The sequence below is a fragment of the Cololabis saira genome, chromosome 4, assembly GCF_033807715.1.
Source record: "Cololabis saira isolate AMF1-May2022 chromosome 4, fColSai1.1, whole genome shotgun sequence".
In the NCBI taxonomy this organism is placed as follows: Eukaryota; Metazoa; Chordata; class Actinopteri; order Beloniformes; family Belonidae; genus Cololabis; species Cololabis saira.
In genome coordinates, this window is record NC_084590.1 from 23,408,017 (window position 1) to 23,433,131 (window position 25,115).

General features: G+C 36.4%; 2 protein-coding genes across 2 annotated transcripts; one reads left to right on the top strand and one right to left on the bottom strand.

Annotated features, from left to right (window-relative positions):
* Window positions 1-6: 6 nt before the first annotated feature.
* On the bottom strand, window positions 7-12,218 carry gdpd1 (glycerophosphodiester phosphodiesterase domain containing 1). The gene is made up of 11 exons (XM_061719191.1): window positions 12,077-12,218; window positions 9,906-10,054; window positions 9,369-9,411; window positions 8,914-9,049; window positions 6,268-6,313; window positions 5,954-6,075; window positions 5,494-5,583; window positions 5,258-5,391; window positions 3,887-3,946; window positions 2,324-2,375; window positions 7-1,879 (listed from the first exon to the last, which is right to left on the bottom strand). Exons 2-11 carry the CDS (start codon window positions 10,039-10,041, stop codon window positions 1,745-1,747), a joined length of 954 nt encoding a protein of 317 aa, XP_061575175.1. The 5' UTR covers window positions 10,042-10,054; window positions 12,077-12,218; the 3' UTR covers window positions 7-1,744.
* A 637-nt stretch (window positions 12,219-12,855) lies between these two features.
* Window positions 12,856-16,621, top strand: tmem120ab (transmembrane protein 120Ab). The gene is made up of 12 exons (XM_061720279.1): window positions 12,856-13,043; window positions 13,314-13,432; window positions 13,967-14,083; window positions 14,222-14,281; window positions 14,532-14,627; window positions 14,720-14,809; window positions 14,909-14,974; window positions 15,076-15,137; window positions 15,220-15,312; window positions 15,504-15,568; window positions 15,818-15,886; window positions 16,199-16,621. The coding sequence occupies exons 1-12, from the start codon at window positions 12,975-12,977 to the stop codon at window positions 16,310-16,312; spliced, it is 1,020 nt and encodes a 339-aa protein (XP_061576263.1). The 5' UTR covers window positions 12,856-12,974; the 3' UTR covers window positions 16,313-16,621.
* The last annotated feature ends 8,494 nt before the right edge of the window (window positions 16,622-25,115 follow it).

Here is a 25,115-nt window from a genome sequence, read left to right on the forward strand (position 1 = left end):
ACTATATTAAGTGCTAATTAATATGGATACAAAATGTTTCTTTATTATTTCTGAGCAAATCAAATGACAGATTGCATTGATAAAGCCAAGCTGCCAGGTCGATTCTGTCAATGGCACAAAAGCTTATTCTAAGTCAAATCAAAGTACACTCAGTGCAGCACAGAATGTGATCAAAATATTCCCTATGTTTGTAAAATTATTGTCAAATTGTCAAGAAAAAAATAAATAAATCAGACAAGCACATTTCACATCAGTAACACTAAATGTCCCACAGCAAAATGAATGACAGGAAACTCAATACTTTTTTGATTGTAAAATAGCAAACATCTGAGAGTACATTCAGCCTTCTACATTCAATACAGACCCTCAACACGTGCTCACAAGTTTGGATTGGAGATCGTCACGGGTACATGAAAAATAATCCTGTTACACTGTTCTGCATGTGCACTGACCTTCAGTGATAATGCAGCAGTTACCCTTGCTGTCATTTAAACATTTTCACTACAAATGACAGTGCTGAAGTCATCAGTAAAACACACACACCATTGCCTCTACCAGACTATCAAAATACTTATATTTAGATATGATCACAATCACACTGATATACATGTCAAACAGAAATAGAAAGATTCTTATTTTGTGCAAAGAATTCTGTGCTAGTTAACTAACAAGTCATAAAATTCAAATACAACTCTATATAGTAGAAACTACACACATATAAAACACAAGTAGTACTCAATACAGTACTGTAAATGGACAAACTGAATCTGCCTCTGCTGCCGTTTCCTGTTGGTATGAAGTCATAATTGATCTCATATGGAATTCAACACCAAGAAAACTTGACAGTTCAATAATTTAGTGGTTAAAGGTTTCTTACCTTTATAGAATTACTTGAAAAAGGCGTTGTGGGTTTTTTTTTCTTAAAGTATTAAATAACAATAATCATTTCACCCCGTGTCATATACAGATGTACAGTACAGCCAAACTCCCACCTCCCACACAACCCAGAAAAGGTAATACACACAGAGCAGGCAAACATTTTATTGCATCTAAATTAAAAGACAAGTTTATGGGTTTCGTGAAGCTACTTTAAAAACATAAATAAATTGCTTCATTTTTTTTGCTTTGTGGTTAGATGCTTTGTGTATAAGGAACTTTGTTTCAATCATTCATAATTGGAAGAACAGATCATTGTAATATTGTAGATAATTGTACTATTTAAAGATAGGTTTTTTCTACTTTTATAATCTAGGGTGCCAGTATCCATTGAAAATCTCTATGAAATTTGTCCAGAGATGTGGACCAGGAACATACTGGTTCCCATAAACAGGTGGCAGCTGTATAACATTTTTGAGTAGCCCTTTTTGAACCCATAAACTTGATCAAAAATACAAAATATAATTTTAGATTTGACCCACCTGCAATAGAAATGTCTGTTGATTTATATGAAATTGCTCCCCTATAAATTCACCTTTCACATCATTAAAAAAGGTGAAATACTTTTTTTATTTTTTTAAATGTCTGAATTAACACAGAAGAGGATTTCTTTTTGATACAACAAGTACAAAAGTTTATAACACAACCAAAAACAAAAATTGTTATCTCACATTTGTGAAATACAATGGCAGACTGGCGCTCCTGGAATGCATGCGGTAAAAGTGGGTGCATGTGGGAGCCGGTGTTGTAGGTCAGTCAGCATGAAGGATACACACTCGTGAGACGGGATGAGCTAGAATTTGTCAGGTCACTGGAGCTTAGAAATGGCATTCCTGTCCATAAAGTCCTTAAGCCTGGTGGGAAAATCTGTCATAACTCCTGTGGCTCCCAAGTCAAATGCCCTCTGAAAGTCCTCCTCATCATTCAGCACCCAAATGTACACCTGAAACCAGACAGAGGACTTGCACTGTACAGTTAATACACAAACACAATGGAGGCAGTTGAAGGAGAATGCTTCTGGTCTATATTTGAAATAGCAGGAACTGTAGACATTTCCTGGTAACTGCATGTCAGCCTATTTTAATCTAGTGTGGAAAGAGTTTCTACAATTGTTGAAAAAGATGAGCAACATAAAGAGATGTATATCTGTAAATAAGCATGTTAAGTTGAAATTTGAAGGAAAAAAAAAGGAGAGGCTGGTTTAGATATAATCAAATAGGGTTGTGAATAGATGAAATACTGAAAAACAAAAACAATGACAGTGACTTTGCATGAAGGTTTCCAATGTTTATCATCATTAATATTCCTTAACATCCCCTCCACATTCAACTGTACACGTGTTAAGGTTTTTGTTTTTATTCTCCTAGTATAGCAAGTGTAACGTTACCTGTATTCCCCTGGCTGTCAAATGCTGGAAAAGAGCTTTCCTCATCAGCAAACTACAGGAAAAAAAAGAAGAAAAACTTAAACAAAGGGAAACCCAGGTGGGGACGTCTTCATTCAGGTGCAGTGCGCATGTAAATAGTGACACAGCTTCTACAGCTTTGTCTCTGTGCCAAAATAAATCAGTCAAGATGTTACTGAATTTCAAGATAAAGTAAAAACTGTTTTAATAAATATATTGATGAAACTGTTTAACTGTTCACAGGATTACAGCCATGTTTCCATAAATGTGCTTTTCTTGAGAATGATCGCTTCTGTCATCAAAAATAAATATTAACAAACCAAGTGCGAAAAGTAATGTATATTTAGATCTCAGTTATGAAAGCATCGCTGACTTTTGTCACATGGACTTCAGTGTTTGGAGCTTGTATTTTGAAAATAATAAGACTAAAATATAGAAATACACTTTTTTAAATTGGGCATAACCCCCAGTTTTTAATGCGGTGTGTTAACTCGTGATTCAAACAGAAGAAGCATCAGATGTGTTTCGATGGTTTTGATGCAGGTTTTCATCAGAGGAGAAACACCACCAGCTGAGAAGCTCCAGTTTATGTTCTGTCAGGTCATATTTCTGCATGACATGTATATAAAGAATCACAGCAAGTGCTCTTGCAAACGTACTTTTTGGTGTCAATGATAAGTGTGTTCTCCATTTCTGCAGGTTAGTGCTTTTGTTGTAGATGACTAAACTACAGCACAAAACACTATTTTCTCTGGCATATGGATGTTAAAGATCTCTAAAAAGGTCTTTTACCAGTTTGACCCCATTCAGCACCAAAACCACAACATGAAAATGACTTGAAATGTATTCAAAATTGTATTCAAAATAAAAAAAACAAACTTGGATCACATTTAGGAGTCTACTATTAAGTTAACCATCTTATAGTGTGTATGTACTGTATACACACACACACACACACACACACACACACACACACACACACACACACACACACACACACACACACACACACACACACACACACACACACACACACACACACACACACACACACACACACACACACACACACACACACACACACACACACACACACACACACACACACACACACACACACACACACTGTATATAGTATTCAGACATGTACAGGACTGTCTCAGAAAATTAGAATATTGTGATTTTCTGTAATGCAATTACAAAAACAAAAATGTCATACATTCTGGATTCATTACAAATCAATTGAAATATTTATATATATTTATATTTTAATATTGCTGATCATGGTTTACAGCTTAAGGAAAACTCCAATATCCTATCTCAACAAATTAGAATATTCTGGGAAAATCTTAATCTTAAACTGTAAGCCATAATCAGCTATATTAAAATAATAAAAGGCTTGCAATATTTCCGTTGATTTGTAATGAATCCAGAATGTATGACATTTTTGTTTGTTTTTTTAAATTGCATTACAAAAAATAAAGAACTTTATCACAATATTCTAATTTTCTGAGACAGTCCTGTATATATAAATGAGTGACTCACGTATCTGCCAGCCAGGTGATGAATTGCTGACGCCTGGTTAATCTGTGAGGATCTTTTAGCCTGTAAAACCATATAGGAACATAAAATACTTCAGGTGTAAATAAGACATTTACCTAGTTATCATGATCAGAGCTCTCATTCCTAAACGGACAGGAAACTGTTAACAGCTTGCTGAAGCTGAAAAATCAGCTAAGCTTACTCTAAATTAATTAGAAACAAAAAACTAAAACACTACATCATAAATACATATATTTCCTTTTTTTTTTTTAAGATTCTTTTGCAGCTCTAGTGGCCTTTTTCCAAGGTGTAGACAGGAAGGGGGTAGAGAGAGAATGGGGACAACATGCACCAAAGGGCCACATAAAAATTAAAGAAAATATTTTTTTTCCATCATTTATAATTATAGAATGTAAAATATGCATACTAGTGGAGGAGGTGGGGTGTTGAAACAAGTCTTGAATAACAACATAAGGGTGATAAAAGAAATGATGTAATCTTTGAATGAACAAAGGAATGAATGAATTACTGATTGAATGTTCTGCATGTGTAATCTGTTCCTTGACCTTGATCCATATCTACAAGCTCACACTCTCGAACTAAGAGCTGACGTCTTCTTTTAATAACCTAAATTGATGCAAGCTCATCTTTCAAGCAAAAGCCTTGTGCCAACAACGCCGTTGAGGAAACGCTCCTTAGCCTTAAACCACCTGCCGTGGCCTTGGCCCACACGTGGCGTTTACTTATACAGTAAAGTATAAAACTTTGGCCATGTGGTAACAATCATGACTTTGTGCTGACGACAATATGGATGAAAGGTCAGGAAATAACCCTGTGATCTCAACTAATTTCAAGATGCTCGATGTTGCATCTGTTTCAAAAGCTGACAAGGAGCCCCAGGTGAGCTTCACACATTCTTCATTCTGACAAGCAAGAAATCACTATTTAACTACAAATAGAGATCATAGTGTAACATCAGCAGAACATGTTTTGACAGCTAATTAATGAATAACGGTAAAAAGGTGGTGCTGGTGACAAAGCCTCTCACATTTGAGTTTTTTCCTGCACACACAGCTTTCAAATTACCAGTTAATGTTTTAGAGTTTCATATAAAAATAAAAACCTTGCATGAATCATTAAAAGGTTATATATATTCTGGTAACATGTTGTTCAAGCCCATTTCGGACTTTCGTAGAAGCCCTGCAAAGCTGTAGAATGTGGTGTCAGTGTCGTACAAGAGTTTGTTCTCCAAATCACGTTACGTAGCAAGCAAAGGTATAACTCAGGGCCGACTTGTGATCCTGACTATTTCCAGAAAGAGCACATAACATAACTTAACTTTTTCTTTCAGTAATATTTGTGGCGTCAACGTACTTTGTTACAATGGAGGGCATGGGGATCTCCAGGAACTGCTCCTTGAGAGGAACGAAGGGCAGGAGGCCTGTGTAGAAGAGACCTAACAGCTGCAACACTCTAGGGAGGCTGAACAACACTGGAATATGAGGGTTCTGCAAGAAAAACAAACTTTATAGGGTAAAAGCTACTATTACACTGTTCAGCTGCTGTAATGACGACACAGAGTTTATGTATGCGTGAACTTGTGAATTTACCTGTTTGTAACACTTTTTGACAATTTGGTTGCTGGCGTTGCCCCAGACAGTCAGTTGCTCCCTGTCATACTTAACAACAAGCTCAGAAACCTGCAAAGATTAAGAGGAGTAAAACATGAAACCCATCTTCAGCTGCCCTTCATTTGCTTATTGCCAGCTTATCTTGTAAATTGACATTTTGGCATCCAAATGGAGTTTCAGTCTTTGAATGAGCTACATTTAAAGACTATCTTTATTCATTATTTTTAGAAACCTAGACAGTGTAACAAAACATCTGTTCAATAAATTATTGAAATTCTGCCTGTTTACTATTTATTCTCTTGGTAGTATACACATCATAAATAAAAAGAGCCATTAACTTTTAACAAGTCAGCAAGAACGACAAGGAAAACCTTACATTTATTTTAAAAGGGTGGTTTGTTTTGAGAAAAAAAAAACAACAAAAAGACAGAACACACACCTTCTTGATAAGTGCGTCGTTGTTGACCTTGATGTCAATGTTGATGGGAGTATTTGGGAAGGCATCAAAAACATCCCTGAGGAGAGGGATGCGTTTGTCCTCTCCTCCTTCACAGAAACACTCTGCACAGTCAAGGGCGAGTTGGAAATACAGGCATATTCAGATTAGATGTATTGGTCTCAGGGTGTTCATCATTTCAGCTGGTATCAAAAGGCTACAGGTAAACATACAATACATGTTCTCTGGTGCACACTGAACATGAACTGTGACGACAGCTGTAGCTGACAGCATCAGAGATGTCATGTGATGCATACCTCTTTGAAAAGTTACATCCAGCTTGCAGAGATAAGGAGGGAGTTCCTGCAAAGTACACAAATCACCAAGTTTAGTTTTCAGTCCAACATACAACTGTCAGATGCCACCAAACCTGTGTACAAACACAATTAATACCAGTGAGTTATGTGTCTCTCTGTAAGACAAGGCTGAAGGTCACTAATCTGTGGAGTTCAAAAAACAAAAAACAACCACTTATTCCTGGGTTTACCCTGACAATTTTATGAACCAAATATGTGCCATCTATTGTCTGGTAATATAAAGCAGAGTTTACATTTCTGGCCTGCATTACTTTCCCAAAAATGTTTGGACAGTGGCAGTTGAATGTCGAAAGTAAGGTGGAAAAAATAATCATTTTATTTCAAACTGGAGATGCAAACGGGTGACTGTTATGATTATTTGATACAACATCAGTAGTCATGAAGTTCTGAGTGTTTGAGGAGGAAAGATGGCAGAGGGTCTCCAGTTCATCAAAAAACATGTGATAAAAATCTTTCATACCGGTATGCTTAAAAACAATGTTCCTCATAGAAAGCTCGGAAGGAAGACAAAGAATGTGCAGGAATTTCAGCACATAAAGCGCAAGGACGCAGGTCTAAGCAGGATACCAGAGACTTTTAAACCCTCAAATGGAACTGCTACTTTGGGAAATACTTTTTCCAAGTACTGTAATACATTTACAAATGAGATAAAACTTTACTGAGCAAAACAGAAGTTTTATGTTAACCTTGTCCTCAGGCGCCATCAATGTCTCTGGCCTCAGAGCCATCTGGGTGGGGTCATCACACTGTGTAAATGTGTACTGTGCTCAGAGGAGTCAAATAAGTAAAATGAATCAGTATTCCAGCTCAGTAATGATTTGTAAGCTTAGATTAATCAGAATTCAAAATAATTTGGGGAAGAAATGAATGCCAAAAGCAAAATCGACCAAAGAAAAAGAAACAGCGAAAAGCAACAAGCCCAAAGCTGGCCTGTGTTATGATGTGGGTGTGGTGTCAGTGCCCTTGACAAAGGTCGTTTACGCTTCCGTCCAACTGCTCGTTAACGCAAATTTCTAATCAGCTCAATGCATTTAGGCATGTAGACATGGTCAAGACAATCTGCTGCAGTTCAAACCGAGCATCAGAATGGGGAAGAACGGGGATTTAAGTGACTTTGAACATGGCATGGTTGTTGGTGCCAGACGGGCTGGTCTGAGTATTTCAGAAACTGCTGATCTACTGGGATTTTCACACACAACCATCTCTAGGGTTTACAGAGAATGGTCAGAAACAGAAAATATACAGTGAGCACCAGTTCTCTGGGTGCAAATGCCTTTTGATACCCAAGGTCAGAGGAGAATGGCCAGACTGTTTCGAGCTGATAGAAAAGCAACAGTATCTCGAATAAACACTCGTTACAACCGAGGTATGCAGAAGGGCATCTCTGAACACACAACATGTCGAAGCTTGAGGCTGATGAGCTACAGCAGCAGAAGACCACACCGGGGGCCACTCCTGTCAGCTAAGAACAGGAAACTGAGACTAGACTTTGCACAGACTGACTAAAATTGGACAACAGAAGATTGGAAAATCATTGCCTGGTCTGATGAGTCTATCTTCTGATGGCTACTTCCAGCAGGATAACACGCCATGTCATAAAGCACGAATCCTCTCAGACTGGTTTCCTGAATATGACAATGAGTTCACTGTACTCAAATGGTCTCCACAGTCACCAGATCTCAATCCAATAGAGCACCTTTGGGATGTGGTGGAAGGGAGATTTGCATCACGGATGTGCAGCCGACAAATCTGCAGCAACTGCGTGATGCTATCATGTCAATATGAACCAAACTCTGAGGAATGTTTCCAGCACCTTGTTGAATCTATGCCACGAAGGATTAAGGTAGTTCTGAAAGCAAAGGGGGTCCAACCTGGTACTAGCAAGGTGAACCTAATAAAGTGCCCGGTGAGTGTATGCTGTGTTCAAGCCAGCATCTTTTCCAGGAACCGCTATGCCTTTTTCACAGAAACAATACAAAACCAAAATCTGCACAAAGGTATAGCTGTGGAAGAAAAGGGCAAAGGTACTAAACTGTTCTGCCTGCAGCCCTTCAGTGATGAAAGTCTGGAAATATGTGAAATGAAAAATGCAATGACAACCCTGTATTATTTAGTATCAGACCTTCAGACCTGTTTGCAGCAAGAATAAGAAAGTAGGAGCTGAAACTTTTTATTTCTCCTGATTTATGAGCACTGTGAAAAGGAATGGAAATATTGCCAAATGGGAAAAGCTTTATTGATCCCTCGGCTTACAAAGACATTTCTGCTGAACTTTTTGTAATCATCATGTGATTTAATCAGGTGATTCGGTATTCACCTCGCTTGATAAAAGGCACATAATCCATAAATGCTGTTACAACTCGACACTGAAACAGTAGATGTAACAAAAAGAAGAATTCTCAAAAATACTCTCGATTTCACCTTTTTGTTTTAAAAGTTAATGAATTACTTAATATTAATGAATATAATGCAGTGCCTTGTTTCCTTTTTAGTAATCTGGAAACTGGATGAATGATTAGAAAGTAAGTAATTTGTCTGTTAGATGTGGAAGCTTGATGATTTAGGAGATTTTGAAGAGCAACTTACAGCAAAAGCCATCTGAGAGATGTCAGCGTTGACGCCACAGACTCTTTGTAAATTGGCATCATGTGAAACCACAACCTGTTCATCTTTTGTCAGGTGGCAGTCCAACTCCAGCATGTCTGTGCCAAGATCCACAGCACTGCATGAACCAACACAATTGCATATTTACTATCACACCAGCAGCATCAAAACTTAAGTTACTTATTGTCTTTTTAAAATCATCAAAAATAAGCCGAAAAATAAGGTACATCATCCAAGACTGTTTTAAAATATATATATATATATATATATATATATATATATATATATATATATATATATATATTTATATATATTATTGATTCCTGTGTGCTTATTAGAGGGTGAAAAGACAGCCCGGATGACACCATCACATGAACAAGCATTACTATTACTAACTAGTGTTACTAACTAGTGTTACTAACTAGTCTTCCACTCACTGTTTAAAAGCCGTCATGGTGTTCTCCAGGTTTTCTCCTGCCCCTGCAATATGAAAAGTAAACGTTAAGCATAGTACAGTGTTGTACTTTCATCTGAGTGACTGTGGAGCCTACAGCTGGTTAAAAAAAGGAAAGGCATGAATGCCTTTTATAGATCCTTTTCTGCTATTTTGTCTATTTTTTTTTGTCTATTTTGTGTCTTATTGCAAACCCTGTTATGTATGTGCTGTAAGTTTTACATTGTGCTCGTCGTGTTCCTGTAACTACTGCAACAAAGTAAACAACTCTATGGGTAGCTGATGAAAGTCCAGGGGTATGCAAACTCGCTTCCATATAATACTCTCTTATATTTAAGAGAAAAAAACAAAGCAAACTAGTAATATGTGCCAAAAGAAATTTATGATAAATTACTCAGGTGGTAAAAGTAAAAGTGATCAACAGTAAAGTAGCAGGCCAAGTCTTACTTTGTGAGTAGCTAGCTCTCACTTTTACAGCTTTTATACTTGAAGTGTAGTGATTAATGCTCAATTGACTGACCTCCACGATGGGAAATGTGTCTGCCAAAGAAAGGCTCTCGCTTCCTTCGGTGCAAGAGAGCTGGACATTTCAGCAGCAGAGTAGATGTGAGCACGTAGCCCGTTACCGTTGACAGAGCATACACGGCGGCGCACATCTCTTATCAGGCCCTGAAAAACACACAATTCCCAGTAGGCATCAATAGTGAAGCAAGAATTTAGAAAAATGTATTGCCTGTATCGATCATTATCTGGACAGATAAATATTAAGTTGAATCATTAAAAGAGAGTTTCAGGGACAAGTGAGATCAGGACTGCTGATAGGTTCAAATTGATTTGAAAAAAGTAAGTAAAAGACTTCATGTCTACAGCTACAATTTTAGACTGAATTGTCAACACGGGATTGGGTACCAGGCAACGTAAAGTTCAAAGCATGACTACTGCTAGTGTAACTCTTGTTTCATTTAACAATTATTACCCTGATTAAGAAGTTTTACACAGCTAACCAAGGAATACAGTCTCTGTATTTAACACAACTGTAAGTCATAGACACACTACAAACTTTGAGCATTTAAGCACACACAAAAGATGTAGTGAGCACATGCAGGAGCAACGCCTGGGAAGCAGTTGTTGGGTTAGGTACCTTGCTTGCTCAAGGGCACTTTGCCATGAAAGATGTACAGCTCGTAATGTATTGCTTGAGTCCACATTTCCTGAGAAAACAACTGACAGCTCCGGAGCCAATGCTTTCACTCAGAGCCTTGCTCTGTTTTGTTGCCACTTGAGCTAACATGACTACTTTCTGGGAAAATAAAGTGCTTTCAAAGTGTGTCATTTTAACCCACATGGTTTTTAAATGACCAAATTTTAAATCCAAACTCAGTTCTTAGGAATACTCACAATGTTCACCCTCTTTTATATGTTGCATAGTGAAAGTAGTTGTATTGTACTCTACATTCAAAATAAAGATAAAAAGGGGTTCATAAAATGTTCTTTATGACACGAGACGAATTACATTTTTTAATATTTTCAATTTTCATTTGCTACGTTTCCCTAAAGAAATGACAAAGAACAATTATTGCAGTTCTCTTGTCATCAAATCAAATTAACACAACCGTACGTGACCCCCTCCAAAACTTTAAATAAGATTTAATCACGTCACAATTATTAAATATATACGAGCTCTGACGAGTGAAACATGAGATTAAACTGACCTTTTCAAGACCACACAATTAATCCGCAATAATTTGAAAGATGACATGATATCTTGAGCTGCCACTGGCTCTGGTGTGTTTGCAGCGCTGCATAAGCAGTTAAAACTCAGATAATATATTGTGAAATGCATAAAAACTCAGATAATATATTGTTAAATGCATAAAACTCAGATAATATATTGTTAAATGCATAAAACTCAGAAAATATATTGTTAAATGCATAAAACTCAGAAAATATATTGTTAAATGCCTAAAACTCAGATAATATATTGTTAAATGCATAAAACTCAGATAATATATTGTTAAATGCATAAAACTCAGATAATATATTGTTAAATGCATAAAACTCAGATAATATATTGTTAAATGCATAAAACTCAGATAATATATTGTTAAATGCATAAAACTCAGAAAATATATTGTTAAATGCATAAAACTCAGATAATATATTGTTAAATGCATAAAAATCAGATAATATATTGTTAAATGCATAAAACTCAGAAAATATATTGTTAAATGCATAAAACTCAGATAATATATTGTTAAATGCATAAAAATCTGATAATATATTGTTAAATGCATAAAACTCAGATAATATATTGTTAAATGCATAAAACTCAGATAATATATTGTTAAATGCATAAAACTCAGATAATATATTGTTAAATGCATAAAACTCAGATAATATATTGTTAAATGCATAAAACTCAGAAAATATATTGTTAAATGCATAAAACTCAGATAATATATTGTTAAATGCATAAAAATCAGATAATATATTGTTAAATGCATAAAACTCAGATAATATATTGTTAAATGCATAAAACTCAGATAATATATTGTTAAATGCATAAAACTCAGATAATATATTGTTAAATGCATAAAACTCAGTTTAGCAACTGTTACTGACGATGGCGCACCCGCCGCACCGGGCTAACGTTAGCCGGGGTGGCGCAAGATTCTCAAGATATAAACTTACCTTGGTCATTAATTACTTTAGTTGTCCCTTGTGTTTGGGGTGAGCAAGTTACTAATACCCGGGGATTTAATGAAAATACTTTTTTATAAAGAGAAGGCTGATGAAGTGACCTGCAGTGTGCTCCGCACAGCTGTAATAACAACTTGGATACGCATGCGCACACCGGTGCTCTGTATGACAGCGATACTTCCGCTAAAGATTTTCAGATTAAAAGCAGCAAAGCGTTAAGGAATCTTATTACGTGTTCTGAACAGATTGAACTATTGGTGCCAGTTTTTCTGAAATATTTAGGTTTGATGATCCATCTATTTGGCATTTTGACAGAAGGCACTTCAAGAACGTACTGTTATTCTCATTATAATTTACACAAATAATTCAATATCAATCTTTGTTTTGATTAAAGACTAAGAATAACTGTTACCCTCTTGCAAAAGCAATGATTTCCCACCAGATGTTTTCACAGTGCCACCATGTATCCGTTCAATACTCTTAAATTCACTTAATATTTAATTTAGTTCAGTTTTGTTTCAGTGTGATTCGTTTCATTTGAATACTTTAATACTACTCTATTAATCACACAGAATAGATAATGTATTGCAGTTAATACCAAGGGCAAACATAATATAACAATGATTCTAATATGCAAAAGAACACTTTCTAAGAAGCAGGGTAAACCATGTCAAAGGTGAAAATGTTAACCTTTGCATGATCTACCTGTATATTGTACTGGGAGTGATAACACCAGTCAAAGTTCAGTTTATGCAATAAAATGTAGATGGAAATGTGATAAACATGCTGATGATACTTCAGCATAGCGTTTGCATTCATTTCATGCTGCATAAACAATCAACGTGTACAACTTTTCAAGAGAGACCGAGTTTGCTGTTAACGAAACAAAATGCCTCAAGGTTTAACAGCAATTCTGGAGGAGTGGAAACGTCAAGATGAAGAATATCAACAACTTCAGGTAAGAAATTAGTTATAATCAGCGGACAGTATCAGGTCATGTACGTGAAAGATTTCTTACTTAACCATAATTTGTAATGTACCGGTAACTCAAATCATCTATATTATAAATGTTTCTTAATTTGTACCAATTGATCTTTTGTAAAATGTCAGTCATATTGTTTTTCATGTCTAATATACTGGCTCAGCACCATTTTTCTTCTTGAAAACTTAGAATATTCCTCGTAAATACTTTGTTGCTCATTGATGACAGCCTTTCTCATTACTCCAGGAGAACCAGAAAATGTATTTACAGAAACTAGATGAAGTCTCCAAACTACAGAGCAACTGCTCTTCATCTATTACCCGTCACCGGAAAAGACTGAAAGATATGACCTACCTTGTGAGAAAGTAAGCACCCACTCACGCCCAGAAATTTCTGTTGATACAGATTACAATGGCATATATGCAGATAAATGCAGGACGGTATATACCATTAAGTCACAAATCAGGAAGGACAAAACAGGAACTGGTACTAGCCTTATCAGAATCAGAATCAGAATCAGAATCAGAATCAGAAAGGGGTTTATTGCCAAGTTTTCACACGAGGAATTTGTTATGGGGATTGGTGCAACACAATACAAATATAAAAACAAATATATAAGAGATAAAATAAAATAGAATGAAATGTATAAACAATAAAAAGTATAGACAGTAAAATAAAATGTAGACCGGAAATGTACAAAATGAGGTTTTAAAGTGCCGGGTGAGTCTGTACAAAAGTGACTTAGAAACTTAGGATAGGTAAAAAGTATAGACAGAAATGTACAATGAGGTTTGTAAAGTCATTATAAATCCTTCTCACCTAAAATGAATTCATACTCTTAAAAAGTCAGGCTGTTCAAATGGTACAAAGTCTTTTTTCCTACTGTACATAATTAACAGAAGCAGCAAGGGATTGTCAGAAGAAGATTCAAAGACTGTGGATGAAATAAAAGAGAAAATGAAGACACAACAAAATGCTTTCTCTGAGATGGAATCTTTTCTTCCCAAGAAAAATGGGTGATGACCTCAAATTCATTGAAAGACTTTATTTGCTGATTTCTGTCAAGATAAAGACATATAAATGAACTAAATGTATAGCCTTTCACAAAACAAAAAACAAAATCAGATAAATGTGATCGTGTTTTTATGCTACAGGTTATACCTCAGTCTGGTTCTTGGAAATGTGAATGTGACTCTTCTCAGCAAACAGTTAAAGTAAGCAAAAACCTTTAAAAGCAAAACACTGACCTTAACGCCATAACTTTTATTTTCAGTTTGTGTTTTTAACATGAACTATTCGTGGTTTACAACTGTGGCTTTTTCAGTCATTGTATTTAAACTAACTATTCAGATAAGCACTTTGAATAATCTTTAAAAGGTCATTATTTCCCTAACTGGTGATTTTCCAGCTTTATCAGTTGCTCTGTATGTAAAGTTCTGGAGATGTCATCTTCTGTCCCGCCAGGTTTGCTTACAAAGACGATTATGAGAAGTTCAAGCTGTATCTCACAGTCATCCTCCTGCTGTTCTCCTTTATTTGCTATTTCTTTGTGAGCTACAGGTAAAGTCAGCATAATATGAGTTGTTTATACGTCATGTGCGCTGATGCTGTAGGCTGCATATGTGTAACACAACTTGTGTCCCTGCCTTTAGATTCCTTGATGCAATCCTCAATTTCCTGCTGGTGTGGTACTATTGCACATTAACCATCAGGGAAAGCATCCTCATCACAAATGGCTCCAGGTCTAAATAAATTATCTAACAGTTGTTGTTTTTTTTTAACTTATTCACATATGTTTGTTCAAGTGTACAAAAACAATAACGAAATGCATTTTGAATCAGAATCAAAGGATGGTGGGTTTTTCACCATTATGTCTCAGCTTTTTTGTCGGGAGTAATGTTGACTTGGTGAGTAATATAATATACATTTTCCTTCAAAAAAACAAAAACCTGTATTTTAACTCATTTCGCTCATAAAATTGATTGAATTTTTTTCTTCACATATTCAGGCCTGATGGAAACCTGTACAAGTCATTTAGGAACCAATTCCTTGCTTACTTATTCTACCAAAGTATGTTCAAAGTACAAATGAAACATTGATGGTTCCAGCTGTGCGTAGCCTGACGATTGCTTGTGTTACGTGGAACCCACAGACTTCGTTCAGTGTCTGCAGTACTATTATCAGAGCGGATGTCTGTACAGACTACGAACTTTGGGAGAAAGACACAACATGGATCTGACTGTGGGTGAGATACAGCAAAACATGCCAAGGACACAGAACACGCTTGACCTCAGCCTTAGACGTGGCTGTAAAATATTGGCTGAGAGAGCCATCAGGCCTTCCTTTAAAAAAAAAAAAAGAAAAAAGAAAAAACACTTTTAGTGAATTTTAAAGGATACACCTAGATTAAATCTTTGAATGATTCCCCTTTTTCAGAGGGTTTCCAGTCCTGGATGTGGAAAGGGCTGACATTTCTTCTGCCCTTCCTGTTTTTTGGTCATGTGAGTACATTCTGCAACGTAGAGATATTTCTACTAACAGCCAAGTTTGGAAAAAAAAAAACCCTCATCATGCTTTGAACTGGATTAAGACTGTTCAGAGTGCTGACGTCATTCTGGTCTGAATATCACACCTCATCAGTGTTGAGGGTTATGAGTATCTGGATAACAACTTTTTGTTTCCTAGTTAAATTCTACAACTATTCCCTCTTAAGCCAAGTAAAGCCTTGGTTCTCCTGTTTTGTCTTGTAGTTCTGGCAGCTCTTCAATGGTCTGTCTCTGTTTAAAATGGCTCGGCTCCCAGACTGCAAAGAATGGCAGGTCGGTGTTCTCAGTTACCAAATATTGCTGTGTCAATCTCCTCAAGCTTTTATAGCAAATTTCCCTGTCATTTCCTCATCATTTACACTTATTAGCTTCCCATTTAAGCAGGCTTGACGTGGAGGGGGGTGAACATATTTTCTCATATACACTACACTAACTTGTGTTTGTTTATAATTCACTCACATCTCGAGCACCTTCCTCCCACCTGACTTCCCCTAAACGACAAGATATTAGTGATACGCTGGATCTCCTGTGCCTACTGATATTTGCTGTGTCATGGATTGTTGTCTGTGTCCCTTGTGATGGCAGGTCCTGGTGTGTGGGCTCTGCTTCCTCGTTTTGTTCATTGGAAATTTCTTCACCACCGTTGCAGTCGTCCGTCAGAAGCTCAAGAGCAGAAAGGAGAAATCAAAAAACCTGTGACGAATGAAAAAAAAAAGCCATGTCATTATAAAAAAAGTTGTCTCACATGATCTGAGTAGGCAGATCAAGTTAGAGCTACATTTTCTCACATTTTTTGTTATGTCCTTGAAAAATGAAGTTAAAATGTCAAATATGTATTGTAACGCTTGCCTCTTTCCATGAAACACACAATATAAAAAAATAAATATAATAAAGTGTTATGATCAATCAATCACCATAAAGGTTTCATCTTTAATTTGCATAACTTCCATGTTCTGATGTGTGTAGGCTAAAGTAAACCCAAACAATAAAACAATTAATAAAATATTCAGTTCAACAGACACAAATGTCAGTGGACATGTTATTTATGCTCGTAAGAGTGTTGTATGTATGTGTGAATACTGTATACTTTTATCACTAATTTATTAATTTCACTAAAGTATACATATCTCTACTTGTAAATATACGTCTGTATTATTTAATCTGGGTTTTCTGTTTCGCCTAATTTTTTAGTTAAATTATTTCTAGTTTTCTGTAGAGAGATGAAATATGTACGGTACTCTTTTTACTCTTGGCTCCTGGTTTCCTCCCACAGTCCAAAAAAAATGTCAGGTTTATTGGTGATTCTAAATTGCCCATAAAAGCGAGTGTGTGTTGTTGTTTCTCCATATGGCCCTGTAATGGACTGGCCACTTGTCCAGGGTGAATCCCTACCTCTTACCCACATGAGCTACGATGGGCTCCAGTTGACCCCATGACCTTGAATAGGAGGAAGCAGGTAAAGATCATGTATGGATGTATTAAAGATGATACATTTCAGAAAATATAAAAATAACACATTACATTGAAATGAACTAATTAAACAAATCATTAAAAACTAAGACCTAATTTAAATTGATATTTACTTTGTGTGGGCAAACATGCAAATACATTCAAGTAGTTCAAATCTAGTAGATTATTATCTCAGACACAGAGGACTGAGAGTCTTCAGGTTTGGATTGTAGTAAGTAAAGAAAACACAAGCAAATAGACAAAGAAATGGTATAGTTCTTTGAATCCAAACAGCTGCGGTGAAATGTTTAAGTGGCATTTAAAGAAAGGAGTGTCTGGAGAATTTTCTCACACATTTTCACTGAAATCTGTGGACAGGGGGTAGATACAAAATCCAATTTAACAAAGTAAGACACAACCAGTTACAGTATATCATATAGCCGAGGAAAGTCTGTCATCTTGTTTCAGAATCAGAAAGAAGTTTATTGCCAAGTAGTTTAACACACACAAGGAATTTGTCGTGGTGATTGGTCCAATACAAAAGAAAAAGAAAAAATGTACAACATGTTGGTTTTAAAGTACGACGGAGTATTAGGGCCAAACTAAGACAAAAAAAATTATAGGAAATTACGAGAATAAAGTCATAATATAATGAGAATAAAGTCGTAAAATTACGAGAATAAAGTCATAATGTTGCGAGAATAAAGTCGTAATAGAATAAAGTCGTAATATTATGAGAATAAAGTCATAATATTACGAGAATAATGTTGTAACATTACAAGAATAAAGTCGTAACATTACGAGAATAAAGTCGTAACATTACGAGAATAAAGTCGTAATATTACGAGCATAAAGTCGTAACATTACGAGAATAAAGTCGTAATTTATGAGAACTCTAACAGGAAGAGCAGTCTTCTCCCTGTGTTAAAATGAGGAATATTTAGCATCTTGTGATGTTATATTTATATATTTATAATATATTTAATATTACGACTTTATTCTCGTAATATTACGACTTTATTCTTGTAATGTTACGACTTTATTCTCAAAATATTACGACTTTATTCTCAAAATATTACGACTTTATTCTGGTAATATTATGTCTTTACTCTCGTAATTTCCATTTTTTTTGTCTTAGTTTGGCCCTAATACTCCGTCGTATTAAAGTGCCGGAGTTTACTACTAAGCCTGATCCAACTAGAGAACTTGAATAAATAGGAGAGAATGGCTAGTGAGAATGGCAGTAGGCTACTTGTTTTAATACATGTTTTAAACATATAATAACGTGTCCTTAACGTGGTGAACATAAACACTTTTTTAACTTGAGCACGACACGTGTGATAGATCTACTTTTCTGCCTATCCTGCTAGTTTCATTACATAAGTGACCTTTAACCTGGTGCACCTTGACGCTTACTTAATAACGCAGGTTGCACGTGAACGCTGATGTTGTAGATTGATCCAAATGAATAAAAACAACAGGGCGCAATGTTAAAAAAAAGAACAGTAAGTAAATTCACAACGAGGCTGAATTTGATTTATCATTCTGAGAAAAATAAATAAATCCAAAGTGTCCACTCCGTGTGTGAGATAGTGATGGAGGAGAGCAGCAGGGGCGGGAGAGAGAATCACAAACACCCCTCCGGCCGGCGGGACTTGGTTTGACCCCGCATGGCGTGAAGGCTGATTTATGGTTCCGCGTTACACCAACGCAGAGCTTACGGCGTAGGGTTCGCGGCGAGGCGCACCGTACGGTAAAACGACGGCGTAATTTTAACGCGGAACCATGAATCAGGCTTAAACTTCCCTTCCGCGTTGAGCGCAGTGCGAGCTGCCACAAAGAGCAGCCGCGGAGGTAAAGACTCACAAACCCTCTCTAAACCCACTCACACGGCCAGCCCGGGTCTGGCAGTCCGCGGAGCAGACACAGCAGCCGGGACGCTCTTCAGACCCGACCCACGGAGGTAAAACCCGCCTGGCTCAACTTGAATATGTGCTTTTAAAACAGTGATGGCTCCAGTGTTACGCAAACTGGGGTTACCTTGTGTCAAATGTCTCCACGGTCCAGTGCAATACAGTGCTGGATTGTGTGAAATTAAATCAGTGTTTAGGTCTCTTACATGCTGAATGTTATAGGCAATACTTTGCACTAGTACTTTGGTTTTAGTGAGTGCTGTCCTGGTCCAGGACATAGTCGTAGCCCTGCTGAGCTTTTATTTTTATTTTTTTATTTAACCTTTATTTAACCAGGCAAGCAATTTAAGAACAAATTTCTTATTTACAAGTGCAGCCTAGGGGGGTAAGGGAAGGGAGCTAAGATGAAAAAAAACCAAAGTTATATAAATACACAAAAATACAATATTATACAGGGTTTCCGCGGGGTTTTAAAAAGTATTAAAAAGTGATAAATGAAAATTGCCAAATTTAAGGCCCTTAAAAGTGTTAAATTCACTGTCAGAGGTATTTTTTTTTTTTAAATTGGTATTATTTTTTACCTTTTACATTTTAAGCAGTCTATTTTATTGTCATTCACAAAGTGAAATAACTGTGAAACATCTGGTCAACATCAATGAGTCTATAAATCTGTTCTGTATAGTGTTCTATAGGTCAAAATCTGTATTAATGTTAAAAGGTCCGTGATTAACACTTAATGTTGTGACAGTTTTTTAAAAAAATCTGAAGGTAGTGAAAAAGGTATTAAATTGGTATTAAATTTAACATAAGGATTGCTGTATAAACCCTGATTAAAACACAATACAAAAGATAAAACAATTAATCAAGGAAAACAGTCAGTATGCATGAAGGAGGACTAAAAGCAAGTGCAGGAGTCGGTTGTACTTAATAAAAGATGTAGTTTGAAGTTGGAGATGGAAGTGAGAACAGAAAGTTTAAGGGTTTAAGTCCTGAGCTGCAGGATCTCTGTATTTACCTGGTAGTGGGGGACATGGGGACAGACTGGTCAACACTAGTGGTTTATTTATCACAATTACACCCAAGCTCATTCAAAGTGCTTTACATCAGCATTACAAGCGGCAAGACATAATTAGACAGTAAATGACAAATAAAATGAAATATAATTATGAGAAAAGAAGGTAAAATAATAAAAAGCACAAGTTACTGAAAACTAAGGGCAGTAGAGTACAGCAGGTACACATCTCATTCACGGTTTTCAGAAAGTATTTAATTTAAGAGTACGCTTAAATAACAAATAAATGAAATGAAATTATAAAAATAATAAAAAGCACAAGTTGTTAAAAATAAGGGCAGTAGAGTACAGCAGGTAAGTTTAATTTAAGATTAGCTTCAGTAAACAGTAATGTTTTTAGGCCTGATTTAAAGGATCTACAGTTGGAGCAGACCTCAGGTCTACAGGAAGTTTGTTCCACCGGTGAGGAGCAGAATAACTGAACTGCCTCACCTTGCTTGGTTCTGGTTCTGGAACCACAACAAACCAGATCCAGATGAACCTCAGGGGTCTGGGAGCTTCATAGGAACTAACAGATCAACCATGTATTTTGGTCCAAGACCATTCAGTGCTTTGTAGACCAGCAGTAAGATTTTAAACTCTATCCTTTGACTAACTGGAAGCCAGTGTAGTGATTTCATGACCGGTGTAATGTGGTCCAGTTTCCTGGTGTTTGTAAGGACTCTGGGGCAGCGTTCTGGATCAGCTGCAGCTGCCTGATAGATTTCTTGTTAAGGCCTGTAAAGATGCCATTGCAATAATCCAACCTACTGAAAATGAATGCATGAATACGTTTTTCCGTGTCTTGTTTAGACAGAATCCCCTTAATTCTAGCCATGTTTTTTAGGTGGTAATAGGCAGATTTAGTGATAAACTTTAGATGGCTGTTGAAGTTCAGGTCTGAGTCAATAATTACTTCAAAGTTTTTGTCATTCTGAGCTCAGATGTCAAAATATTCTCCAGTAAACTGCATCTTATATTTGTGAAAAGTTTTGAGGGCTTCATTCATTTGGCCTGACCGATGACTAACCCAAAACTCTGTCTCATGATCTCGTATCAACCGGCTGTAAACTTTAACAAACACCTCTTGTGCCTCGGTATGTTGTCAAGTGAATGACTATGTTGTGACAGAGATGGTTGGGATTATAAAACAGATTCAGTTTAAAATGACTCTTACTAAATTACACCTGCAACAATGTTAGTAAATGATGAAAACCTGACACTTACTGGGTGCTTTTTTTCTGTAAAACATACACAAAAAAAACATAAATTAATATATTCTGACCTTGTGATTTTCCTCATGTTATGTGAGCAATATCTGTTATGCACGTTATTTTTTTGTTGCTGTGCCACAGTGTAAACCCAAAAGAATGGTTGGGTTTTGGTGAGTTGCTATTTATTTGATATTGCTGGGACGTCACCAATCAAAATAGTTAGGATGGATATTTTATAACAGGGGAAAAGATTCTTATAAATCTTATAAGTGGTGCTATTTGTGGAAATCCCCCTCTCGTATTTTCCTGTTTCATGAATGATCAGGCTGCTGCTCAACAGCCAAGTCATTTTCATGAGCCAAATATTTTATAAGTAACCGTCTTCCCGCCAGTGTTTGAATACTATTAAAATAACTGAATATTTAAGGTGCAAAGTGGCTCATAACTGCCATGTCTGCTGTTTGATTTATGAAAAGATAATGTAAAAGAAAAACTCTTATGAAGGCACAGTTTTATTTAAACGCTGTACAACAAACTCTGACCAAGACTACATTTTGGGGCTAATAAATATTTCATGTGACAATTTCAGATTTTGATGTTTCAGTCAAAACTATCTATAAATAAAATGTTAGTTTTATTGCAAACGGGAACTAGAAGCATAACTAACCAGCAGGAAGCGTGAAGTCACAGTTGTCAAAAAACATTGTTTGGTTTTGTATTTTACAAGATTATTTCATGTTGTCACATGTCAAGGAGCAGAAAATAAAATTAAAAAGCACCAATCTTGGCTAATTAAATGTTTCTGAGCTGTGGTGCCTCACGACTGACATCTGAGTGTGTATGAACCAAACGGCACTGACAAGTTGTTTTTGTTAATTTTATCCCTGAAACATAATTTGAAGTTACTGTTCAACTCGTCTTTAATGTTCAACAACATAGTCCTCAGTTGATCTTTATATAAGTGATTGACTAAGAAATAAAAATACAGGTTGATGTGGCATTAGTAGAAATAACAAAAGTGTTTAATGTGTATTTGCTTGATAATATATTTGTCAAGCTGTAGTTTGAAAGTACTGCTTGTAGCAATATTTTCACATTAAGTACTTCAAAGCTGCTGTGCTGCTATTAATGTAATTTTACTGTTCTTATTAGTCATCATTTGTTAAAGGTGGAACTAAGGGAAAGTTGAACACCGATACACAACTGCAGCAAAGTAATTGTGTAAGAAATCTTTAGGACTTACTGGGGAGTGACCACGTTTGGTTTTCATCAGACATCATTGCGTAACCTGAAGGCTCTGTGACTTCTGTTCCTACTGGAGTTGGCACCCAAGTACTCGTGAAGTGGTTTAATCAGGGAGTCAGTGAATCAGCAGATTGTGTGCAGGGCAGCTCTTTGTTGAGATTGTGTTTTGAGTTGCTGTGTCAAATTCTCAAGTTGTGATCAAGCCAAGTTAGAGGATTAGAACAAACCTGAACTTTTTGTTTTCCTGTCCTCATACTGGTTTGAAATGTAAGCGTTCAGTACACGATGTCCTCTCGTGCTCGGTGTGAAAAGAGCTGATGCCTTTGATGCACGAGAAGAGATTTCTCACGCAGTCTGTTACAATGTTACATTGATTGTCTACTTGTCCAGTTGTATGAACAAAAGCTTCTATTGTGACCTGTTGCATGTAATTTACTGCGGACATGTGTTTGTAATCACTCGTGTTCTGTTCAGCACCGTAACCAGTTTTATGCTGGGGTCCAAAGTTTGGTTCAGTAGTAAGACTCCAAAAGGGAAACATTTTAAAATCAATATTATTTGGAGATTTCCGTGCTTCCAGTTTAGTTATTTTATAATTTTAATCTTTACAGTCATGGACACTAAATCTCACTCTGGTATTTTTATTTTATTTTTTTATTCCAGTGTTGAGTGTCAACATTGCAGCGATGGACCCCGAGACCACCACCCCCACGGAGCCCATAGCGGATGAAGAAGAGCCTCTTTTCAGCAACTTGGACCTCTTTCTCTTCTCTCTCATCGTTGGCCTCGTCATTTATTGGTTCATGTCCCGCAAGAAACCGGAGCCCATCCCAGAGTTTAAGAAGCTTGACACACCGTGAGTTTCCATCTGTCACATAACAGTTTTTAATTGCAATCAGAAAAAAATCAGAGGTGCATTTGGCTGCCAGATACTGTATGTTTATCATCATTCGGTGTTTTTAATCCATATGGAGTCTTAGACTTTCTTCCTGATTCTCACAGTTGAACATCTCTAAACAAGCTTTATCAGCAATATCTACAATCAGACTAGAGTTGTTTTCTACATTCAGAATTATCTAACACACAGATCTTCTGTTGGATCATTTCAGTGCTGTCCTATTCTTCTTCTTTGCTATGTGATAGGACTCTATATTTCAAACTATCGGCAATTAAACTCTTTTAAGCCCATCTGTGTTTATTACGTCACATTTTGTGTATAACATTGTTATGAATCATTTCCATTGAACTCTATTTAAGTCTTTTTTTAAATGAAGACTTTAACTGTCTTTAATTACTTGGGACTTCCTACTTTGTGTTTTTAATATACAAAATACTTTATTTATTTATTTTTTAAATAACACTTCTTGGCCAATTTAAATCAGATTAAATTTTCTCAAAAAATTGTCAAGAAGGTTGTGAAAAAAAATTGAAACTTTCCTTACTTATTAACAGGCTTATTTATTACTATGGCTTTTTGAAGGGGTCAGTCTGTATTTCATAATTTAAGGAAGGCAGCATCCTAATAAGCAGTTAGAAAAGAAAGGCATTCTTGAAACCTAAGCATTTAGGGTAAGTTGATGTAAACGTTACATCAGAGAAAGCTGTTAGGAGGTAGCTAACAGTCTGGAAATAGAAAACAGTGGTGAACAGTTGCTCTGTGCTTCAGACATCAGTGGCGTTGCTTCTCATTCATCTTGAAAAGGGGGGACTTCTTGCACTGCTGAATTTCTTTCTGGATCTGTTGCTTTGCTTTACTGGCGTAGCTTTGTGGTTTATCCTTCATGTACAGCATGTTTTTCATCCATGATTGTGTTTAAGTGCTTTATAAATAAAGTTGGTATGCAATGGCTTGGGATAGTTGACAGTACTTCCAATTTTCAAGAGTCAGCCCAGATGCCGCTCACATCAGTTGACTGAAGGCTCGTCTGATCTTGTTACTGATCACCACAATTTCAGTTTTATTTTTTGAGTCTAATTAGCAGAGCTACTTGCAAATGCATTGATCGAATTATGTAAAATAGCATGCTAATGTTTACAGCTATACATTGGAGGATGGACAACTCAGGTTGTCTGCATGCATGATGTCACAGTAAAGTCCTTTTCGCAAGACACAGACCACATATCTGCTAAAACTCAACGCCTTGAAGTGTAGCTCCGTCGGTTTATGATGGATACTCATGCATCTACACCGGGCATCAATCCTAGCAAGGAAGACAAGATTGAGAAAAAAATGCTGATTGATTGAATTATTTTTTTGTGTGAATTAACAAATTGATGAGTGGCCTATTGTAGTTGACCGTTTGTCTTCACTGCACACTTGACCAGTGAGCGCTCCGCAGAACTCTGTTGCGTGCCGCGGCACAGATTGGCACATTTAAGGTTATTCTCATCATCAACAGAGCTAATGTCAGTGCTATTTTTATTTCTCACTCTCCCTCTTTTTAAGCACAGGACAGGTGCATCTTTGGTGCTGGCAACATAAACAAACCATGAAACAGAAAAATAACGAACTTGAAGTTTTGACCACTGCTTTGACATGTGTTCTGCAAGTCTGTAGACCAGAGCATCTACCACATAGGGAGTCTAGTGGTTACAGAAGGGGGCTAGGATCTGGGGCTAGGATCTGGTTC

What these genes read in the sequence shown, in the direction of transcription:
- gdpd1 (XM_061719191.1), bottom strand. Translation starts at nt 10,041, where the DNA reads ATGTGCGCCGCCGTGTATGCTCTGTCAACGGTAACGGGCTACGTGCTC. An exon ending in ACACATTTCCCATCGTGGAG is followed by an intron (nt 9,412 to 9,905) that starts GTCAGTCAATTG and finishes TTCATATTGCAG; the next exon opens with GGGCAGGAGAAAACCTGGAG. An exon ending in TCTCTCAGATGGCTTTTGCT is followed by an intron (nt 6,314 to 8,913) that starts GTAAGTTGCTCT and finishes TGTACTTTGCAG; the next exon opens with GAACTCCCTCCTTATCTCTG.
- tmem120ab (XM_061720279.1), top strand. Translation starts at nt 12,975, where the DNA reads ATGCCTCAAGGTTTAACAGCAATTCTGGAGGAGTGGAAACGTCAAGAT. An exon ending in TTTCTTCCCAAGAAAAATGG is followed by an intron (nt 14,084 to 14,221) that starts GTGATGACCTCA and finishes TTTATGCTACAG; the next exon opens with GTTATACCTCAGTCTGGTTC. An exon ending in TATTTCTTTGTGAGCTACAG is followed by an intron (nt 14,628 to 14,719) that starts GTAAAGTCAGCA and finishes CCCTGCCTTTAG; the next exon opens with ATTCCTTGATGCAATCCTCA.